Consider the following 19,202-nt stretch of genomic DNA (forward strand, 5'->3'; position numbering starts at 1 on the left):
AACACACAAGCTCTGCTTGCACGTTATGATAGAGCACATTACGATGAACTGGAGGCTATCATGCAACACCTCCCAGACAAACATAAACACAGGGCTCAGGAGCTAATACAGGAGGGAAAGCTCATCACCAATACCTCAATTAAATGTGCCCTCGACGCAGCAGACACAGCTTCGAGAGCGATAAACACCAGTGTTTTGCTTCGTCGTCATGCCTGGCTCAGAATCTCAGGGTTTAAGCCAGAAGTCCAGGCATCTATATTAAATCACCCCTTTGACCAACAACACCTATTTGGTCCAAAGGTGGACGAAGCATTGGAGAAAATGAAAAAGGATACGGCAAAGTCTATGGTGGCATTACAATCCCATACCCCTAGACGTTCATTTCGTCGTTCCTCCTTTCGGGGCACAGGCAGAGGTTACTCTGCCGATAACGCCTCTACTTCCTACAAGTCCCCTCCTCAGAATACCTTCTCAAAGGGCTATCAGAGAGGTGGTTATAAGGGAAACAATAATAAAGGCAGGGGCAAAACCAACAACACCCGTTCTGCCACACCACCCGCCCAATGACTTTCCCCCGCTTCCCCCAGACCATTCCACTCCAGTCGGGGGCAGGCTACAACATTTTCTTCAGACCTGGGAGACCATAACATCAGACAAATGGGTGACACAAATTGTTCAGTCAGACTACTGTCTCGAACTAACATCTACCCCACCCAATATTCCACCCAGGCACCGTACAATGTCACAAGAACACACCATACTGCTCAAACAGGAGGTAATCTCCCTCCTCCAAAAACAAGCTATAGCAGGTCCCCGTCAATCAGCAAAATCTAGGGGTCTACTCTCTGTATTTTCTAATCCCAAAGAGAGACGAGACCCTACGGCCCATTCTAGACCTCCGGCCTCTAAATGCATACATACATTCGGACCATTTCCATATGGTCACCCTCCAACAAGTTCTCCCTCTCCTGTGTCAGGGAGACTTTCTCACTACACTGGACTTGAAAGACGCATACTTTCATATTCCAATACACCCTTCTCACAGGAAGTACCTCAGGTTTGTGGTGGACGGTCAGCATTACCAATTCAAGGTTCTCCCCTTCGGGGTCACAACCGCACCACGGGTGTTTACCAAATGCCAAGCGGTAGTAGCTGCTCACCTCAGAAGGCAACACCACCACATCTTCCCTTACTTGGACGACTGGCTCATAAAAGCCGCGTCCTACGACCAATGTGTGCAACATACAAACAGCACCATCCAACTGCTCCACCGGCTAGGCTGCACGGTGAACCATCAAAAGTCCCACCTCATACCATCTCACACAAAGCAATATCTCGGGGCCACTATAGACACCTCCAAGGCTATAGCCTATCCCAATTCAGCCAGAATCGCAAGCATACAAGCCTTGTGCCAAACATTCACTCTTCAACACGCTCTCCCAGCACGAGTGTTTATGAAGCTAATAGGGATGATGGCATCTTGCATCTTCATAGTGCCCCATGCAAGACTCCACATGCGTCCACTCCAAGAGTGCCTAGCACGGCAGTGGAACCAGGCCCAGGGACAGCTGACGGATCTGGTGTTGGTGGACGGCCGCACCCATCACTCTCTGCAGTGGTGGAACACCACAAACCTTTCCAAAGGGCGGCCGTTCCTGGACCCGGTTCCTCAGGTGATTCTAACGACGGACGTATCGCTCTCCAGCTGGGGAGCGCACCTTCTACACCTCACAGTGCAAGGTCTATGGACGCCACAGCAAAAAGTACTCCACATCAACCATCTGGAGTTATTGGCGATCTTTCTAGCCCTGAAATCCTTTCAGAAACAAATTTCAGCCAAAGCAGTCCTCATTCGCACAGACAATATGACTGCGATGTATTATATTCGAAAACAGGGGGGGGACACACTCTCCCCAGCTCTCCCGCTTAGCACAGAGCATATGGAGATGGGCAATTCCACAAAAAATCTTTCTCCTGGCACAGCACGTCCCAGGCATACAAAACACCATGGCAGATCTGCTCAGCAGACAAACGAAGCAAATGCACGAATGGGAACTGCATCCACAAGTTCTTCGCCCATTCTTCCACAAGTGGGGGCATCCTCAGATAGACCTCATCGCCACCCACGAAAACAAAAAATGCCCAAGCTTCGCCGCCAGATACCCACACCCATTGTCCAAAGGCAATGCGATATGGATGAACTGGTCAGGCAAATTTGCATACGCCTTTCCACCTCTCCCGCTAATTCCGTTAGTGGTAAGGAAGCTACAGCAGCACTCCGTCAAACTCACTCTGGTAGCTCCAACATGGGCCAGGCAGCCGTGGTACACCACACTGCTACAGCTATCGGTAGTACCACATCAAAAACTGCACCTGTCCCCATGCCTCCTAACACAGAGCCATGGAGAAATCAGGCACCCGGACCCAGCTCAGCTCAACCTTGCGATCTGGCTCCTGAAATCTTAGAATTTGGATACCTTAACCTTCCCCCTGATTGCATGAACATTATCAAGGAAGCCAGACGTCCTACCACTCGAGCATGCTATGCCGCAAAGTGGAAGAGATTTGTTGTTTACTGCCGTAACAATACAATCAACCCTTTAGATGCATCCATACAGCACATCATATGCTATCTGCTCCATCTTCAAAGGTGTAACCTGGCATATTCATCCATACGTCTACACCTAGCAGCAATTGCTGCTTACCTACAAAACAGACAGCATTTATCACTGTTCAGAGTGCCCGCTATTAAAGCCTTTATGGAAGGCCTAAAACGAGTAATTCCACCCAGGGCACCACCTTCCCCTGTATGGAATCTAAACGTAGTTCTTACACGGCTAATGGGTCCGCCTTTCAAACCAATGCATAAATGTGAGCTACAGTTCCTCACCTGGAAAACAGCTTTCCTCATAGCTATCACTTCCCTTAGAAGGGTTAGTGAAATACAAGCGTTCACTATACAAGAACCCTTTTTGCAGATACATCACAGCAGGGTGATACTTCGTACAAACCCAAAATTTCTGCCCAAGGTCATTTCCCCCTTCCATCTTAATCAATCGGTGGAATTACCGGTTTTTTTCTCGCAACCTCAATCTGTTGCGGAAAGGGCTCTACATACACTTGATGTTAAAAGGGCTTTGTTGTACTACATACAAAGAACGCAACCTTTCAGGAAAACCAAACAATTGTTTGTCTCCTTCTTTCCACCGCATAAAGGCAACCCCATCTCTAAATCAGGGATAGCTAGGTGGATTGTAAAGTGCATACAAATTTGCTATCACAAAACAAAAAAACCATTATCTGTTCCACCTAAAGCCCACTCTACAAGAAAGATGGGGGCTTCTATGGCTTTTCTAGGGAACATACCCTTAGATGACATCTGCAAAGCAGCCACATGGTCAACACCGCACACCTTCACAAAACATTACTGTGTAGACGTGCATTCCAAGCAACAAGCTAGTGTGGGTCAGGCTGTACTAAAGACACTATTTCAAACCGCTGCAACGGATGGTCGCCGCTAGGGCTGGGTACTGCTATATAATCTATGCAAAAGTGTACAATCTGCAGCTCATATGCCTCGAACGGAATATGCTACTTACCAGTATGCATCTGTTCTTGGCATGTAGAGCTGCAGATCTGTACACGCCCACCCGCCTCCCCGGCTACCTGTATCCGTTCCAGTCTATCTTATTTAGATACAACACACATGGGTTTCTTACTGTTATCACTACGCTCCATCTTTTCCCTGCTGGCGAAAAACAATCTGAGGATGGAGCCGAAGCCCATGCGCAGTACGGACCGAAGGAGGAGTCACCGAACTCGTGACTTCCAAAGACTGTCCAAGAAGAAAAACAAACTGCAAACATCCGGGCCCAACACCAGATGGCGATCTATGCAAAAGTGTACAGATCTGCAGCTCTACATGCCAAGAACAGATGCATACTGGTAAGTAGCATATTCCATTTTCTTGCTGAATAAAATGTTTGCGTCTTTTATTCTTTCCTCTGGCTTAGCACTCAGTCTCTCTCCCAGGAGGCTTACTGCTCATATTTGTTTTTGTAAATATACTCTTTTATAGTGAATTAATTAAATGTGTATCGCTGGGTTCAGAACTCGCAGCTGTAAAACATTATTAGAGACTCGCGTGACAGGTTCAAAGTGACATTCATTCTTTTCGGTGAACAGTGCCTGCCGAAGCGCGTCCGTTTGTTGTCGTCCTACTTCCTACACAAGGATTAACAGGCGACAAGAGCTCTAGGGAAGAAGAAATAGATTGCAAAGAAATATTTAAAATAAAGCTTTGTATTAATGGTGAATCGAAGAAAAAGATGCGTGCGCAATTATTTACATGTGTGACACTTCGTCGCCCACACTCAATTCCTTCTCTTCAGTGTCTGCTGATGCGCTGCAGCTTTTCACAAGTGTCACAAGAGGCTTTGCTGAGTCTGCTGAGGCAGGGCTGAGTGTATGTGAGGTGTTAGTGAGTGCACTTCTAAAGCAGTGAAGGTTATAAGACCGTGTCCTGAGCTCACTGTAGCAGCTCACTTCGTGTCTTTGTGGTGAGCCCCCTGGGTTAGTGAGTGCACTTCTGAAGCACACCCGCCAGTAGTGCAGGTTATAAGATGGTGTCCTGAGCTCACTGTAGCAGCTCACGCTGTGTCTTTGTGGGGAGACCCCTGGGTGACAGTGTGTGGGTCCCAGAGTGTAGGTCAGGGGTTAGTAAGGTGCGCTCCTCATGCACACCAGCCATTGGTGCAGGTTATTAGGCTGTGTCCTGACTTCACTGTGGCAGCTCACACCGTGTCTTTGTGGTGAGCCCCCTGGCTGACTGTGTGTGGGTGACAGAGTGTATGTGAGGGGTTGGTGAGTGCACTTCTGAAGCACACCTGCCATTAGTGCAGGGCATTATGCCATGTCCTGACCTCACATGGCCGCTCACACCGTGTCTTTGTGGGGAGACCCTGGCTGACAGTGTGTGGGAGAGTCCTTGCTTAGGTCAGTGTGAGAGTAAAGATCCCACAGTCCTGGGGAAATCACCCTGTGAGATACCTCCAGAAAGCACTAACACGTGAGGAAGTGCGCCATTTCAAGCAGGCAAAATTATAGGAAAACTCCACTAATGTCTTTTAAAACATGTTTTTTAGGAAAAAAGGACGGGGAATTTGTAAATTGACTTTTGAGTGAAACATGTTTTTCTAATAAAGATTTTCAAACATCCTGTGTGAAGGAGAATTTTTCCCAGAAAACCTGGCGAACTTTGCCAGCAGGTTAATTGAAGGGCATTTTAAAATGTTTAAAATTCATGAATGTACATAATGATGGATTTCACCCAATCACGCCATTAGAATTAGAATTTCGGGTCTAAGAAGATGCCTCGTATTTTTGTTGTTGTTAAAAACCTTCGCATCGGACGAAATAACACTTTTCAGCTTTGGGTAGTTTGTTAAGCTGCTTTGCTTCAGGAGAGCTGTGAATAAATATTAGTTTTACTACAATGTAGGTCGCATGCGCCCTTGTTGAACACGTAAAGGATTTACTATGCAGAAAACAGGATTTATGTAATTCCCAGCCTATTAAATTAGGATGCAAAAAAGCAATAAGCGTGAATCACACCGCGTGTTTGGCTTGGGTGGGCGCTGGTAGCATGAAAATGACCTCACTGTTGGGAGAAAACCAATTCAGACAGTGACGTGAACCAGGGGAAATCTCGAAGCACGTTAAGTGTGAAAACTGAGTTTTTCAAACTTTTGTGGCCGAAATAACCCTTTGCACATCCATAATTGTAATTTTGCACCCCCCTTCTGAAAAGCACCAAGTAGAAAGAGAGGCGGGGCCTGGCTGTCCTGTAAGTGTTAAATTTCGGAGAGAGGCACGCAGGCTGGCAAATGGTGTGCACTTTCGCGGCCGCTTTGATGTTCTCAGTGGCCGCGCGGCTCACTAAGATCATCAAAGCGGCCGCGAAAGTGATCACGCAGGCTGTGTCACGCAGTAAGGGAGGGGGAGGAGCAGGTGAGAGAGGGGGAGGAAAGCCTGCCATGCGAAGGATGCTAGAAAGGATAGCATCTGTGCGTGTGCACGACATCGCGAACGCAAGCTGGAGGCCTGAAAAGCCACTAGTTTGCACTTCCAAAACGCGCTTACTAAAACTCTCGCCAGAGCAGCGCTGAAGCGCTGGCTCAGGAGGGACCTAAAAAGGAGAGTTCAACACCGGCATCTGTCTAGAAACCAGTCTTGGTTCTGAGAATAACCCATAATAAGGAACATATGAAATGCGTTGACCGTGTTGCACAAAGGAGTTAACAATAATTAATAACCATGATGGTACAACCCCTCTAAATGAGTATAAATAATGAGTTTGCTTAAAAATAGAGCAGAATTGGACAACTCCATTCATTTCTAGAATTGATGACTGGTATAATGTACTTATGTTTATAGCACTGTGTTTTGTCACTGATCTGAAGTAACGATTTATGTACTTTGTTTTTTGAGTTCATGGGCCCAAAAGATTGTCAAAAGCGTGGAGTTTGTTTTAAGACTATGTAAAGTGCATAAATGCGTTGTTTAAGATAACTAAAGTTTGAATTAAATAACTGAGGTCAAGAAAATGAAAAACTTTATCACTGTCAAAAACTGTGTGGACAAAATCATTATCAGCAATGTATCTCTTTTGTTTGAGTTATAAGTGGGCCAACTTTCCTGAGTAAATAGCCCAACGCCCCAATTTAGTAACTTTCTGCAAGTGGCATTTTCAGAATTGTTAGGAATTTAAATTGTGATTCCAGATACACCAATCAGTTGATTATCACTTCCCATTTTGAAATTACACTTGTAATAAGGCAACTCCAATGTTATCCAATGGGAGAGTAGACCTTGCAGCAGTGAAAAATGAATCTAAGAGTTTCTCACTACCACAACATGTAAAACTTAAAAGCACATGTTCAACTTTTTAAATAAACTGCACCCTGCCCTTGGGGCTGTCCATGACCTACCTTAACAGTGACTTATATGTAATAAAGGGGGAGTTTAAGGCTTGGCAAGGGGATTTAAATGCCAAGTCGATATGACAGTTTAAAACTGCATTAAGGCTACAGTGGGAGGCCTGGGACATGTTTAAAGATACTACTTAAGTGGGTGGCACAATACGTGCTGCAGGTCCACTAGTAGCCTTTAATTTGCAGGCCATGGGTATATGGTATACAATGTAGACAAAGGAGGGACTGATGGGCTTTTATTTAAGGAGGTCCAGCATACATGCCCAGTTAGTTATATAGAAAGGAAAAAGTATGCAGTTCCTCAAACAGAAGGGGGGGTGTAAAGGAAAAGAACTACCTGTTGTATGGGAACGGTCTCGCCATATGCCTAGGGGAACCTAATATGGTTTAGTACCATGCTCCTATCCGTGGCCGTGGCGCCACCTGGACACCCAGGTTCTGGTGTCTTAAAGGTTGTTGCCGGAAAGGGCTACCAACCTACCCTCGCGCCACTCGACCCGGGAATACTCCAAGCTGAATCATAACATCAGCTAGCTGCCATTCTGCTTCCGCTTTTTATTCAGGTAGAGAGCCATCCCCAATAAAAAAAAATTTGGACTCTCTAACTTGTTTTAATTCACTTACCTGCACTCACATCTACACCACTAGGTCCCTCTCACACACACTGCATCATACGGCCAGGAACTGAAGATCTCCGCTAAAGAGCCCCTTTTAGGGTGCCCGTCGGGCATTGCAGCGCCGGCCCGACGAGGAGCAGGTCCATATGATGAAGCATGACACCTAGCTTGCTGGGTGTGTGAGGACCCTAGTTCCGAATAGAGGAATTCCTCTTCCCTACGGTCTCTTCTTTTCCTTTACACCCCCCCTTCTGTTTGAGGAACTGCATACTTTTTCCTTTCTATATGGTATACAACTCTACAAGTGACTTTTACATAAATTAAATATGCCAATCTGGTGTAAGTCAATCAAATCATGTTTACTGGAGTTAGCGCAAGCACTTTATTACTGGTTAGCAGTGGTAAGAGAGGTACAGAGTCCTACGAACAACAAAACAAATTCAGCGAAAAATGAAGGGAAAAAGGCAAAATGTCCGGGGGTGACCCTCCAGAGGGGCCGGGTCCTACAGGCCATGGGTAAGTTAAGTGCACAGCAACTGAACTTTCAAAAAGTTGAGGGAGCCTGTAGGCCTCACACCAGTGACACAGCATAGCATAGCCAATAGGTCTCGCTATTGGGACCTTATAAGTATTTAGTTATGCAGCACAATATCCTTGGTGCTATAACATCAACTGTTGCATGGCTAAACACTTATAAGGTCCCAAAGGCGAGACCTAGTGGCTATGCCAATGCTTGCTTAAATAGTTCTATTTAAAGCCCTGGGAACCTTTCTGCCTACCTCTCTCACAGCCACATGAAGCTCTCTGCGCTATTTGTCACCGGCCCCCGACAGCACACAAACACATGCATGACACACACAACAGACACAGGAAACAAAAGAAAGGTACCATACCTGGAAACACTGAAACCATCCGGCAGAAAATAAATGTCTGAGGATCTTTCCTTCTCCGTTTACTCACATTTATTCTGCACTCGCTCTCCCCATAAGCAACATTTGCTCCTGCCGGAGCCAGACGCTTCAAATGTGATTTTCGAGGCCAGGAGCTGTCAAGCCCTGCTCGGCGAGGAAGGTTGATTGGGCCCCAGTTTTCCTTCCAGCTTTGTTAGAAGCAGAAGCTAGAAAATTAAGGGCCTTGCTTTTTTCATTTTCATTTTTAAGGCCCCTGTGTTTAGATATTAAATAACCGCGCACTTTAGCGTGTTTTCTATAAACAGAGGCTTGGATTGCAGGTATCCGATGTTGCATTCCCAGGTATGGCTTTGTTGTGTATGTGAACTAAAAAGAAGCTGAGCCCAGAAAGCACAGAGAGGACACATGTGTCGCATTACAGGTTTAACAAGAAACATAGATGTGCAAGGGTGAAATGCACTGCATTCTTCCAGGGAGGCGAGAACCGACACCTGGAAGTTGCACGAACCATCCCATATATTAGTACAAGTATTTTTCTAAAAAACCATGCATGCATATACTGCATGTATATGCTGCAGACAGAGGCAGGGCCAGCCTAGCCTGTAGCACAAGAAACGCAAAAGAGGAAAAATAAATATAAAATTATTTTCTGAAAGGAGTGCGTGTGTGTTAAAAAAAAAAAAAAAGTGTAAATAAATCTGCGCATGAGGCGTGCCTTCCTGGTTTTTTTTTTTTGATCAATCACACAGACAGTGGCCTCTTTTGATTAAACCCCAATTTATCATTGGGCATCGGCAATAATGTGACAGCCAATTCGGTCCAATTTCAACCTTGTCTCCATGAATTCAATAGTTTAATGGTAGCACAGTCCCCATACGGCTGTAATCAGTGAATTAGAAAAAAAAACACACACTTGCCGAGATTTTATGAAATTTCTTGTTGTTTGCCGGGGCCTTGCGAGGCATTAAATAAAAGACCTAACTTTGGTAAATGGGCTTGGAGGACAAGGGGGCGATGAATTTCGAATTTGAGCGAGAAATTGGTTTTATCAATAGCCAGCCGTCGCTCACCGAGCGCCTGACATCTTTTCCCCCTGTTGGTGATACATTTCAGACTTCATCAATCAATAGCTCAAAGCTTTCCCACTCGACACTCTTCCAAACCAAGGCTATTGAAGTAACCAGCCTGATCACAGGAAGTCATCAGCTAACAGAAGCACAAGTGCTTGAAACGCTAATTGGAAACAGATGGCCCTGCGCGCCGCTGCTCGCTCCCGCAAGGTGGATGCCACCACAAGCACGAGTGCTTGAAAAGTGCAGACCGATTCCAAAAGGTCATCTCCTAGAGCAGCGCATGCGCTACTCTAGGCTCGACCTAAAACGGACCTTTTAACTACTACTGATCACTACACGGTATGCTGCCCCCACTGCGCTTGTGTTGCTTAACTCCTAGGGAATTTTTTATTTTATAACATATGAAATGTCCAGATAGAATCTTTGTAACAAATGAATGAGAAAAAGACCTTAGACAATCAATTGAAAGGCACAAGTGTTTTATTTCACTCTTCTTTACAAGTCTTTTAGAACAAGATTAAACCATTATTTTCATGTCATGTTGTCGGGCAACACTTTTTTTGTAAAATAACATTTTCATGATTTCAAATAATATTCATACATAAACAATTTGAAATGCAACACAGTGGAATACAAAAACATTACACATAACAGTGAACAAGTGAAATAATCATAAGTTGTGAAATAAATTCCAAATGACCAGTCCTTATTTCTAATGTACACTGGGAGGACACTATCACTTAGCTGAAGTCAGATAAGACCTACTGGGTGTGTCATGAGGGAATATTCTTCATCCTTTCCCCGCAAGGACAACACCCTTGAAAATGACTATTCCTTAAGCATCAGACACGGGCAGGATAGTAGGCAAACTAACTTGTAAAGATGAGTGAAATAAAACACTCAGGCCTTTCAATTGATTGTCTAAGGTCCTGTTCTCTTTAATTTGTTATAAAGATTCTATCTGGACATTTCATATGTCATAAAATATTATAGTGGCCCAGTCCAGATAGCACAAGGACCCAAGCCTTCTTTGTTTAATAACTCCTAGTGAAGGCAGTAGCCTACCCCCACTATGAGGGCAGCACTTTCGGCGACCCTCCCAGTTCAACAAGACCGCAATCTGTAAGGAAGGCCTATGTCATTGTGCACACGCATGATCCATGTTCACCTCTGACAAAACAAATCAGAAATAGGGATCCAGACAAAAGTACAGTTGGGCATTCAAGGCACAGGTACACGGCTCTTACCATATAGAGGACTGTTCCATCTCAACAGTCTAGTTATTTGTATTACCCATTGCTACAGAAGCTTGGTCAAAGGCCCACCTTGGAAGCAGCCCTTCCTTGGGTGACTGGTGTGTTGCAGGTCCTGCCTCTGCTCAGTGATGCTGACCTCTGAAAAGCACTTGCCCCTCTCCCTTGGTATTTATAGGCCACTGGCTACCATTGACTCTGTCGCTGAGCATTCCATCCATCACTTTTTATATACTTTAGTATGTCATCCTAAGACGTGTCCCGTGCACACTGTGTCACTAGAACCCAACTATACCTGGCTAATGAGTCCATAACTAGTGTGAAACTGGCCCTGGGTTGCTTGTGATACGGTTCCCGGCGGACCTGGTTTGGCCGTTCAGGCTGAACAGTTCCCAGTGCAGAAGGGTCAAGACTGATTTGCATATAGCTGGCTCCAAGATGAGGTGGCATGGTGTGTAGAATAGTGATGGACTGTGATGCACCCCTGAGTAATTACCATTGGCTATTATTAATTCAAGCATTCCACCAATCACTAATTGTTTACTTCAGTATTCAACAATGAAGACACCCTTGCACCATAGTGCAAGGCAGTCTGCTGTGTTGTAGAAAGCATAGATTATGTGCTGGACTAATGCAGCACAAATGCCAAGTGGGAAGAACGAGAAGAAATGAAAATATTTCTCATTATTACGTCTGCCACGTGGAGGCTAAGGATTTTGGCACAAATCCTGCTAACAATTCTTTGTAGATCAAAAACCATGGGAACGCCCATGCACCACCTATGGAACACCCCCTTGATGCAAAGTAATTCAAAGCAGTGCATTTTGCAGTTTGCGCTACTTTGGGCTGCAATCCAATGCAAATCGCAAATTGCATTCGATAGTAAATCTCACCACAACATTTTATGTCAAGTTTCCGTTAAAAAAGTTACACAATCCCTATGCAAAGTGTTTGTAAATCTGTGCCTAAGACTAAAATTTCTTTCATACCTGAACACTAGCTCAATATGTAACTCTGAACACATGGCAGAGGTTTGGTGCAGGCTGCACTGGGTTCCGCTGCAGCACAGAATCACATTCAATACTCTCTGCCTGGATCATCAGGCTCCACATTGCACGGGTGCTCCTGCCATTCAGTCCCGTAATTCACTCTACATCCCCACACGCCCCCTTCACTCAGTCTCCTAATGTATGGCAACTGTCCCTCATTTGAGGCAGAACCAAATGGGCGGCGGAGCTTTTTAAGTCCTAATCCCCAAGATGTGGAATCGTTGTTTTTTTACGGAGTTTTATATAGCGCAAACTTGACCTGAAGGTATCGGATATCAGACCGCTTTACACGAGCACCAGTTGTGTTACATGAGGACACATTCATTTTTAGGTCTCGCGCCTAGCGTTGCAGTGCGCAGCACTGCTCGCGCAGCGCGATACCTCTTCTACGGGCTTCAGAAAGCTAACCACACGCTCGTGCGTGTGGTTTTGCTTTCGCCGACTGCCATTGGCTTTAGCGTGCTTTTAAAAAAAAATACAGCACGCAATTGAGCAAAGGTGGGCGCATGTTCCGCCTTTGCTCCGCCCATTCCCACCGGTGTCTAGCACGTGCAGCAGCGCACATTCGCCTCGCTGCCGCGCTCCCTTGCCCCCGTTCCTCTGTGGTGCGCGCACACCACTGGTTTTGCTTTGTCGTCTCATACAATAATGCTGTCACGATTACACCACTGTTGTTTACGCAATTTAGTGTGAAAGCGTCGTATTGGTGGCGGAATGTTTTTATTGGGGGTTTACTACAAACATTATTAAAGAATGCTATCAACGAAAATGCAAGATTTCTGCTAGCAACACAAAAATTAAAAAAAAAATTCCTATTGAAATAATGCTAACAATAATTATGGATGTTCTTGTTATATTCGTTGCTGTTATTAATGTTATTGCGGATATTCTCCATAATAGCTCGGTATGGAAATGAATATCGTTACGCGCAGTGTCTTTAGTGTTGCGAGTTTTTCATTTCTGGGAATTTGTCAAACTGTACAGTGTGCACAGTCCCACTGCGGCTGACACACCGTTTCTTTACAGTGCCTGTTTGTGTCAGCCCGCTCGAGCGCCGCAGCGCCTGCCCTGTACTCGAACTCCCCACACAAACAGCCGGTGGATACCCCACCCCCCCGCCGCATATCTAATGAGCTTGGGGCGTTCACTCTATTATTCCAAACCCCTGCTAAAGTTTACTTTCTTTCTAACGCAATTGTTAATTACCACCCGAGAGGGCAGGGGTAATGCACTGGATAGTGACGTCATTATTGTATGTTTGTGATGACAATCATAGTGTATATAAGAGAATCTCAAGTACATCTTCAAGAGCCACGATTTTGCAGTGGAAGGTGTGTGCATGTTCTAGCTTCTTGGGAAATGTAAGCGTTCATGCTCAGTGGTGTCTGTAACGTGCAGCAGTGTTCTTCGATACCTAATTAAGCATGTGTTCGCTGCATATGCATACATGATAGGCATTACAAGTAAACTAATAGTAGGAAAAACAACAGCAAAAGTGGACATGCAGGAGATGAAACATAATGTATGATATACAAATTCTGTACAGATCGCATACAAGCATTGCTTAGATACATTGTGTATGTGTTTGTATCACTGTTTATGTGTGTACATTACTGTCTCTGTTTGTGCATGATTGTTTCTATGTGTGCATTATTATCTCTGTGGATACGTCATTGTCTCTTTTTGTGCGTTTTGTCTCTGTGTGTACATCATTGTCTCTGAGTGTGCATCACTGTGTCTGTGTGTCTCTGTCTTAGTGGGTACGTCTCAGTCTGTGTATTTACATCACTGTCTCTGTATGTGCAACACTCATCTGTGTGCATCACTGTGTCTGTATGTACATTACTGTTTCTGTTTGTGCATCACTGTCTCTGTATGTGTATTACTGTCTCTGTCTGTGCAGCAGTGTTTCTGTACGTGCATCAAGCCTCTGTGTGCATCATTGTCTCAGTGTGTGCATCACTGTGTGTGTATGTGTATTACTGTCATTGTATGTGCAATATATCTCTGTATCTGCATGAATGTGTTTGTGTGTGTCTGTGTATGCACTTCTGTCTCTATAGTCTCTATATGTGCATATCTGCTTGTATTTTTGTCTCTGTGTGTCCGTGTCTGTCTCTATATGTGTATCTCTGTTTTTGCAATGCAATAGTTCTCGCATTTACACAGGTTTAACCCCTTCCATGCTCATGACGGAACGATTCCGTCATGAGCATCGGTTGAGCTGTGCTCATGACGGAACCGTTCCGTCATGGCCCCGCCCGCGCTCGAACCCTTCAGCACCGCGGGGGAATCCGCGCAGCGCTGAAGGGGTTAAGCTATTGGCATCGTAAATGAGAATTCATTTTATTTATGTTTTAAAAACCAAAACATAAATAAAAGGCATAGTCATTTACAATAGCAATAGCTCAAATTCGTGTAAATGCGAGACCTATTGCATTGCAAATGCTTGTTTGTTAGGCGCGGGGAGATTAAGGGATTTGCCCAGAATCGCAAGATGTTGCCCGTCCTTGCCGAGACTCGAACCCAGTTCCCCAGATTTGCCACAACTCCTCCACCCATCGTTTGCCACTGTCTTTACCCAGTATCACAAATCACTCTTCCTTTCATAAGGATCTAAAGGCCGATGTTTCCCAATAGTCTTTTTTTGCTCTCTTCTGAGATCACTGGACCAGTCCTTACTCATAGATACCTCTGGAGAACGTGCGCCAACCACCGTATTCATTCATTCATTAATTAAGAAATCTGATATTTCCATGGTTGACCTGCTCCTCTATCCAGGACAGTGGGACTGCCCTGAAAGCTCCTGAAGTGGTAAGGGAGGACAGAGCCATACCAGCACACACACACCACGCCAGGCCCTGCTTAGGTTTGTGCACACACGGCCCATGTTCTGTGCATAATGTAAGTGTGCCCCACCGCATCTAACCTCATATATTTACCATCAAACAGACCTTCGCCCCATACCTCCCCAGCCTCACTACACACTGCCCCATGTTCACTACACACTGCTCCTGCCTCCACCACTTCGACACACAACATTACAAATCAACAAAGAAGCACTTTCACTTATAAAACGCAGACCTTGTGGCTTTGTCAGTGCATGTCAAGCTCCGACTCAAAGGGGTGCATAGACGGTGCGTGGACACAATGTGCATCTTTTGTCACTCACCTTTAAACATTCTCTGTTTTGCAGCCAACCATCAAACGTCATCATGACTTCGATGCAGAGCGGGATGCCAAGAAGTTACAGAAGGCCTGTAAAGGAGCGGGTAGGTGCACCGCTGTTGAGAACCTGTGAGCTCGTGGGGTCCCTAATGTACAGGACTGGCATGAAATGAAGGATGCACATCATAAAAAGCATAACTTTCGTACTTTAAGCATCACCATTTTCCCATTCATTAACACCAATATTGCTCTCGTTATAACTATACCATAACAGCCCACGTCCCCTCCACCCGCTGTTACTGTGCTTCAAACCACCACAGGGAATGGCTTGTCATATGGGAAGTATCGCAATATTGCTTTTTGATATTGAGGGGCATAATTAAGCCCCTATCGCCACAGGAACATCACTTTTAGTGAAGTTGTGGTGGCAATACGGGCTTCCCTTTATTTACAAGGCAGCCTTGTGGCTTAAGGCTGCCTTGTAAATAAGGCCCCTTTTTACGCTGTACTTAGCGTGAAAGGGGTGGGCAGTGGGTATTGCGGTGGGCATTCTGCCACAACATCCATTGATTTTGACGCTGCCCCCTATGTACAAGGGTGGCGTAAATATGAGGCAGAGCCAAAATTAATACCAGGGAAAACCTGGTCTTAAACAGGCTACACGAGGAGCAATGCTTTATTTCTCCTTGTTTTTGTTGTTTCATTGTTTGCTGTGTTGTGCAGCACATATAGAAACACCAAATTGCCATTGAATGTTTCTGTGGAGGAAGGTGACACTTACTGCACATAAACAAAAAAAAAACAAGCATTTGCAATGCAATAGGTCTCGCATTTATAAAAGTTAAAGCTATTGGCATTGTAAAATTACAATGCCTTTTATTTATGTTTTGGTTTTAAAACAAATAAAAGGCATTGTCATTTACAATGTCAGTAGCATAAACGCGCATAAAAGCAGTGTGCGGCGTGCAGCAGTGTGCGGCGTGCAGCAGTGTTTCGTGTAGCAGTGTGAGGCATGTAGCACTGTGTGGCGTGCAGCGGCGTGCAGCAGTGTGCGGCATGCAGCAGTGTGCTGCGTGCAGCAGTGTCGTGCAGCATGCAGCAGTGAGTAATGCAGCAGTGTGCGGCGTGCAGCAGTGTTTTGTGTAGCATTGTGTGGCGTGCAGCAGTGTGTGGCGTGCAGCAGTGTGTGGCGTGCAGCAGTGTGTGGCGTGCAGCAGTGTGCGGCGTGCAGCAGTGTGCGGCGTGCAGCAGTGTGCGGCGTGCAGCAGTGTGTGGCGTGCAGCGGCATGCAGCAGTGTGTGGGGTGCAGCAGTGTGTGGGGTGCAGCAGTGTGTGGGGTGCAGCAGTGTGTGGGGTGCAGCAGTGTGTGGAGTGCAGCAGTGTGTGGAGTGCAGCAGTGTGTGGAGTGCAGCAGTGTGTGGAGTGCAGCAGTGTGTGGAGTGCAGCAGTGTGCGGCGTGCAGCAGTGTTTCGTGTAGCAGTGTCAGGCATGTAGCACTGTGGCGTGCAGCGGCGTGCAGCAGTGTGCGGCGTGCAGCAGTGTGCTGCATGCAGCAGTGTCGTGCAGCATGCAGCAGTGAGTAATGCAGCGGCGTGCAGCAGTGTGCGGCGTGCAGCAGTGTGCGGCGTGCAGCAGTGTGCGGCGTGCAGCAGTGTTTTGTGTAGCATTGTGTGGCATGCAGCAGTGTGTGGCAAATATATTTTCAATTTAGTCCAAAAAATAGCAAAGAATGACGAGCTTGACGAGAAACGTTGTTGTGATGTAAAGAAGGAAAAAAGAACTGTGGTAAGGATAACACCAGCAGAAGAAAGAAGCAAAGACAAACAAGATTAATTGTAATCGTCAGTCAGAGGGCCGCAGGCGCCTCATCATAAATGCATTTAAAGACTACACATATGAAAAGTGTATATATATTTTTTTTTTAATTAAAATATGTGTAAAATGCACTTCAGCACAGGGACTGGATGGCCTGGCAATGTCTTGTCTTAAGATCTACAAGCTGAAAAATGGCAAAATGTTCAAGAGGCAGAGAAGAGTGCTGTTTTAATGTTGTTCCTGGAGGTAAGATGATTCTGGAAAGATCTGAGGTGGACTGGAAGCTCTAGCCATCAATACATAAAATGCTTTGCTCTCCAAGAGGGAAGATGGTACTTAGGAACAATGAGGAGATGGGCACTCATGCATCTGAGGCTCTGAATGATAGCTAGGGAGAAAATTGTGTCCTTATAATCAGGGGGCATTGAGATGTCCTTGTGACAAAGACAAAGATGACTTCTTCATTTGCAGAAGCCAATAAAGGGAAGCAAGATGTGTGAAAATTTGCGAGCAGTGGTTTAGGCCTAGCAATAGAAGTACTGCAGATGTGTGAAGACAGAGAAGCAACTAGGAAACAAAGTTATAGTAATCTCGTATAGAAAGAATGAAAAAAGTAATGTTAGACCTTCTAAAATGAGGTTAGACAAGACTCTGTGGAGCTCAAAACAAGAAGAGACATTCTGGATATCGTGGTTAAAAACCAGCTGTCATAGAATGTGTGCAGATTTAGAGGCTAAAGGGGGAGCACCGAGTGCAGAGTGCCACCAATCATCCAACCAGACACCAGCCAGCTTACCAAAGACAATCTCCGCTGGTTTGTCAGAAGCGAGGCGAAGGGAATTGTCATCCATCACAAGCGCAATAGAAGAGAGACAGCTCTTATCGTTTTTTCTGCCTGAGTCCGCTGCCATCGCTAAGTTTGACAACCAGTCATCCGCATAAGACAAAAAGAGATTAAAAAGTCCATATAGGGTTGCCTAGCACATCAACATTGATATTTAAGAGGATCGTGGTCCAGGCTAAACTCTCAGAAACTCCACAGATGACTAATCTAAATACACATCTGTAAGGGGGTAGAGAGATACCTGAGAGCAGTCAGTCGAAAGGATTTATTACAGACCTCCCACGGATATTTGAGAAGACTGGTGGGGGAGACCATATCAAACGTCATTGAGAGGTTTAAGAGCAGCTGGATGTCTGAACCACCATCATCAAAAGTGAGTCGAAGATCTTCCGTGACAGGACAGCCTAGCCTAGGATTGATCTAAAATGCAACGAGCTTAAAGAAAAGTAAGGAGCTGATGTTAACACACCTTTCTGTGATTTTTGACAGGAAAGTGAAGAGAGATAGGCCAAACGTTGGTGAGAATTGCTGAGTCAGCCGTAGGTGTATTTAAAAGAGAGTGATAAGTAGGGAGAAAGGAAAGACAACGAGATATGGAGTTATCAACTTTTTTAGCCACTGCTGCAATTTACAACAGTAAAATAGTATTCATCCATGATGTTGTTCCACTGATTACCAATAAAAAGATATTTAATAAATAGTACAAAACGCATTCCATAACAACAACTACATGTATAAATTAAATGGCCGGCAATTAGTGATACGCTTTAGAAATTCAGGCAGTAGAATGAGACATCTAATAAACGCTTATGTTGATATAAAGTTTGCAAGTATCATGGTATCTTACAGTGCGCTCACCCATTATCAAAGCCAGGATACCACAACACACCAGCATCATCAGTGGTAAGATATCAGTGGCCAATGATATCAGATCTAGGACCACAATTACCACCAACATCAACGCTGCTCAGTGTTCACCGTACAGAGCCAAGCACCTCTAGGCCTTATTAAAAGTTGAGTATTAAAGACGGTGATACAGAGATGCTAGGGGCTATGTACACCTACCCCTTAGGCTGGATAAAAACACAGAAAACACAAGATGATGGATGGACTGCTAAAGCTTTTCAACCACTCACCCCCAGTCAAGAGATCTGGGTTCAATCCATCGTTCTTTTGCTCACTGTGCCACCCCAGTTGGGACCCGTCCATATGTAAGTCAGTCTTGACCCTGCTCCTCATGGGAACAGTCAGCCCAAATTGCCAGGTCAGGTTCTTCCTGGGCCGGAAACAAGCATCCTTGTCCCGATTTCAGGGTATCACCCTTCATCAGGATAAAAAACACAAACTGCCACCACCATAGCTGTCCTGTGGAATCACAGATAGGAATAATGGTGTAAGTTGTGTGGTCATTTGCTGATGCAACTGAATAGATAATTATGGTCGTGAATCTAAACTTGATGATGTAGGGAAGGCCATCCCA

The 19,202-nt window shown here is 45.3% G+C and overlaps 1 protein-coding gene across 2 annotated transcripts in view; it reads left to right on the forward strand.

Annotated features, from left to right (window-relative positions):
- ANXA13 (annexin A13) overlaps positions 1–19,202 on the forward strand; it is a 164,739-nt gene that overhangs the window by 96,838 nt on the left and 48,699 nt on the right. For both annotated transcript variants that reach the window (XM_085604991.1, XM_085604990.1), the window contains exon 2: positions 15,092–15,167. In XM_085604991.1, the coding sequence (XP_085461117.1) occupies positions 15,092–15,167 (76 nt within the window). The remainder of the gene's footprint in view (positions 1–15,091; positions 15,168–19,202) is intronic.

The sequence above is a fragment of the Triturus cristatus genome, chromosome 5_1 (assembly GCF_964204655.1).
Source record: "Triturus cristatus chromosome 5_1, aTriCri1.1, whole genome shotgun sequence".
Classification (NCBI taxonomy): Eukaryota; Metazoa; Chordata; class Amphibia; order Caudata; family Salamandridae; genus Triturus; species Triturus cristatus.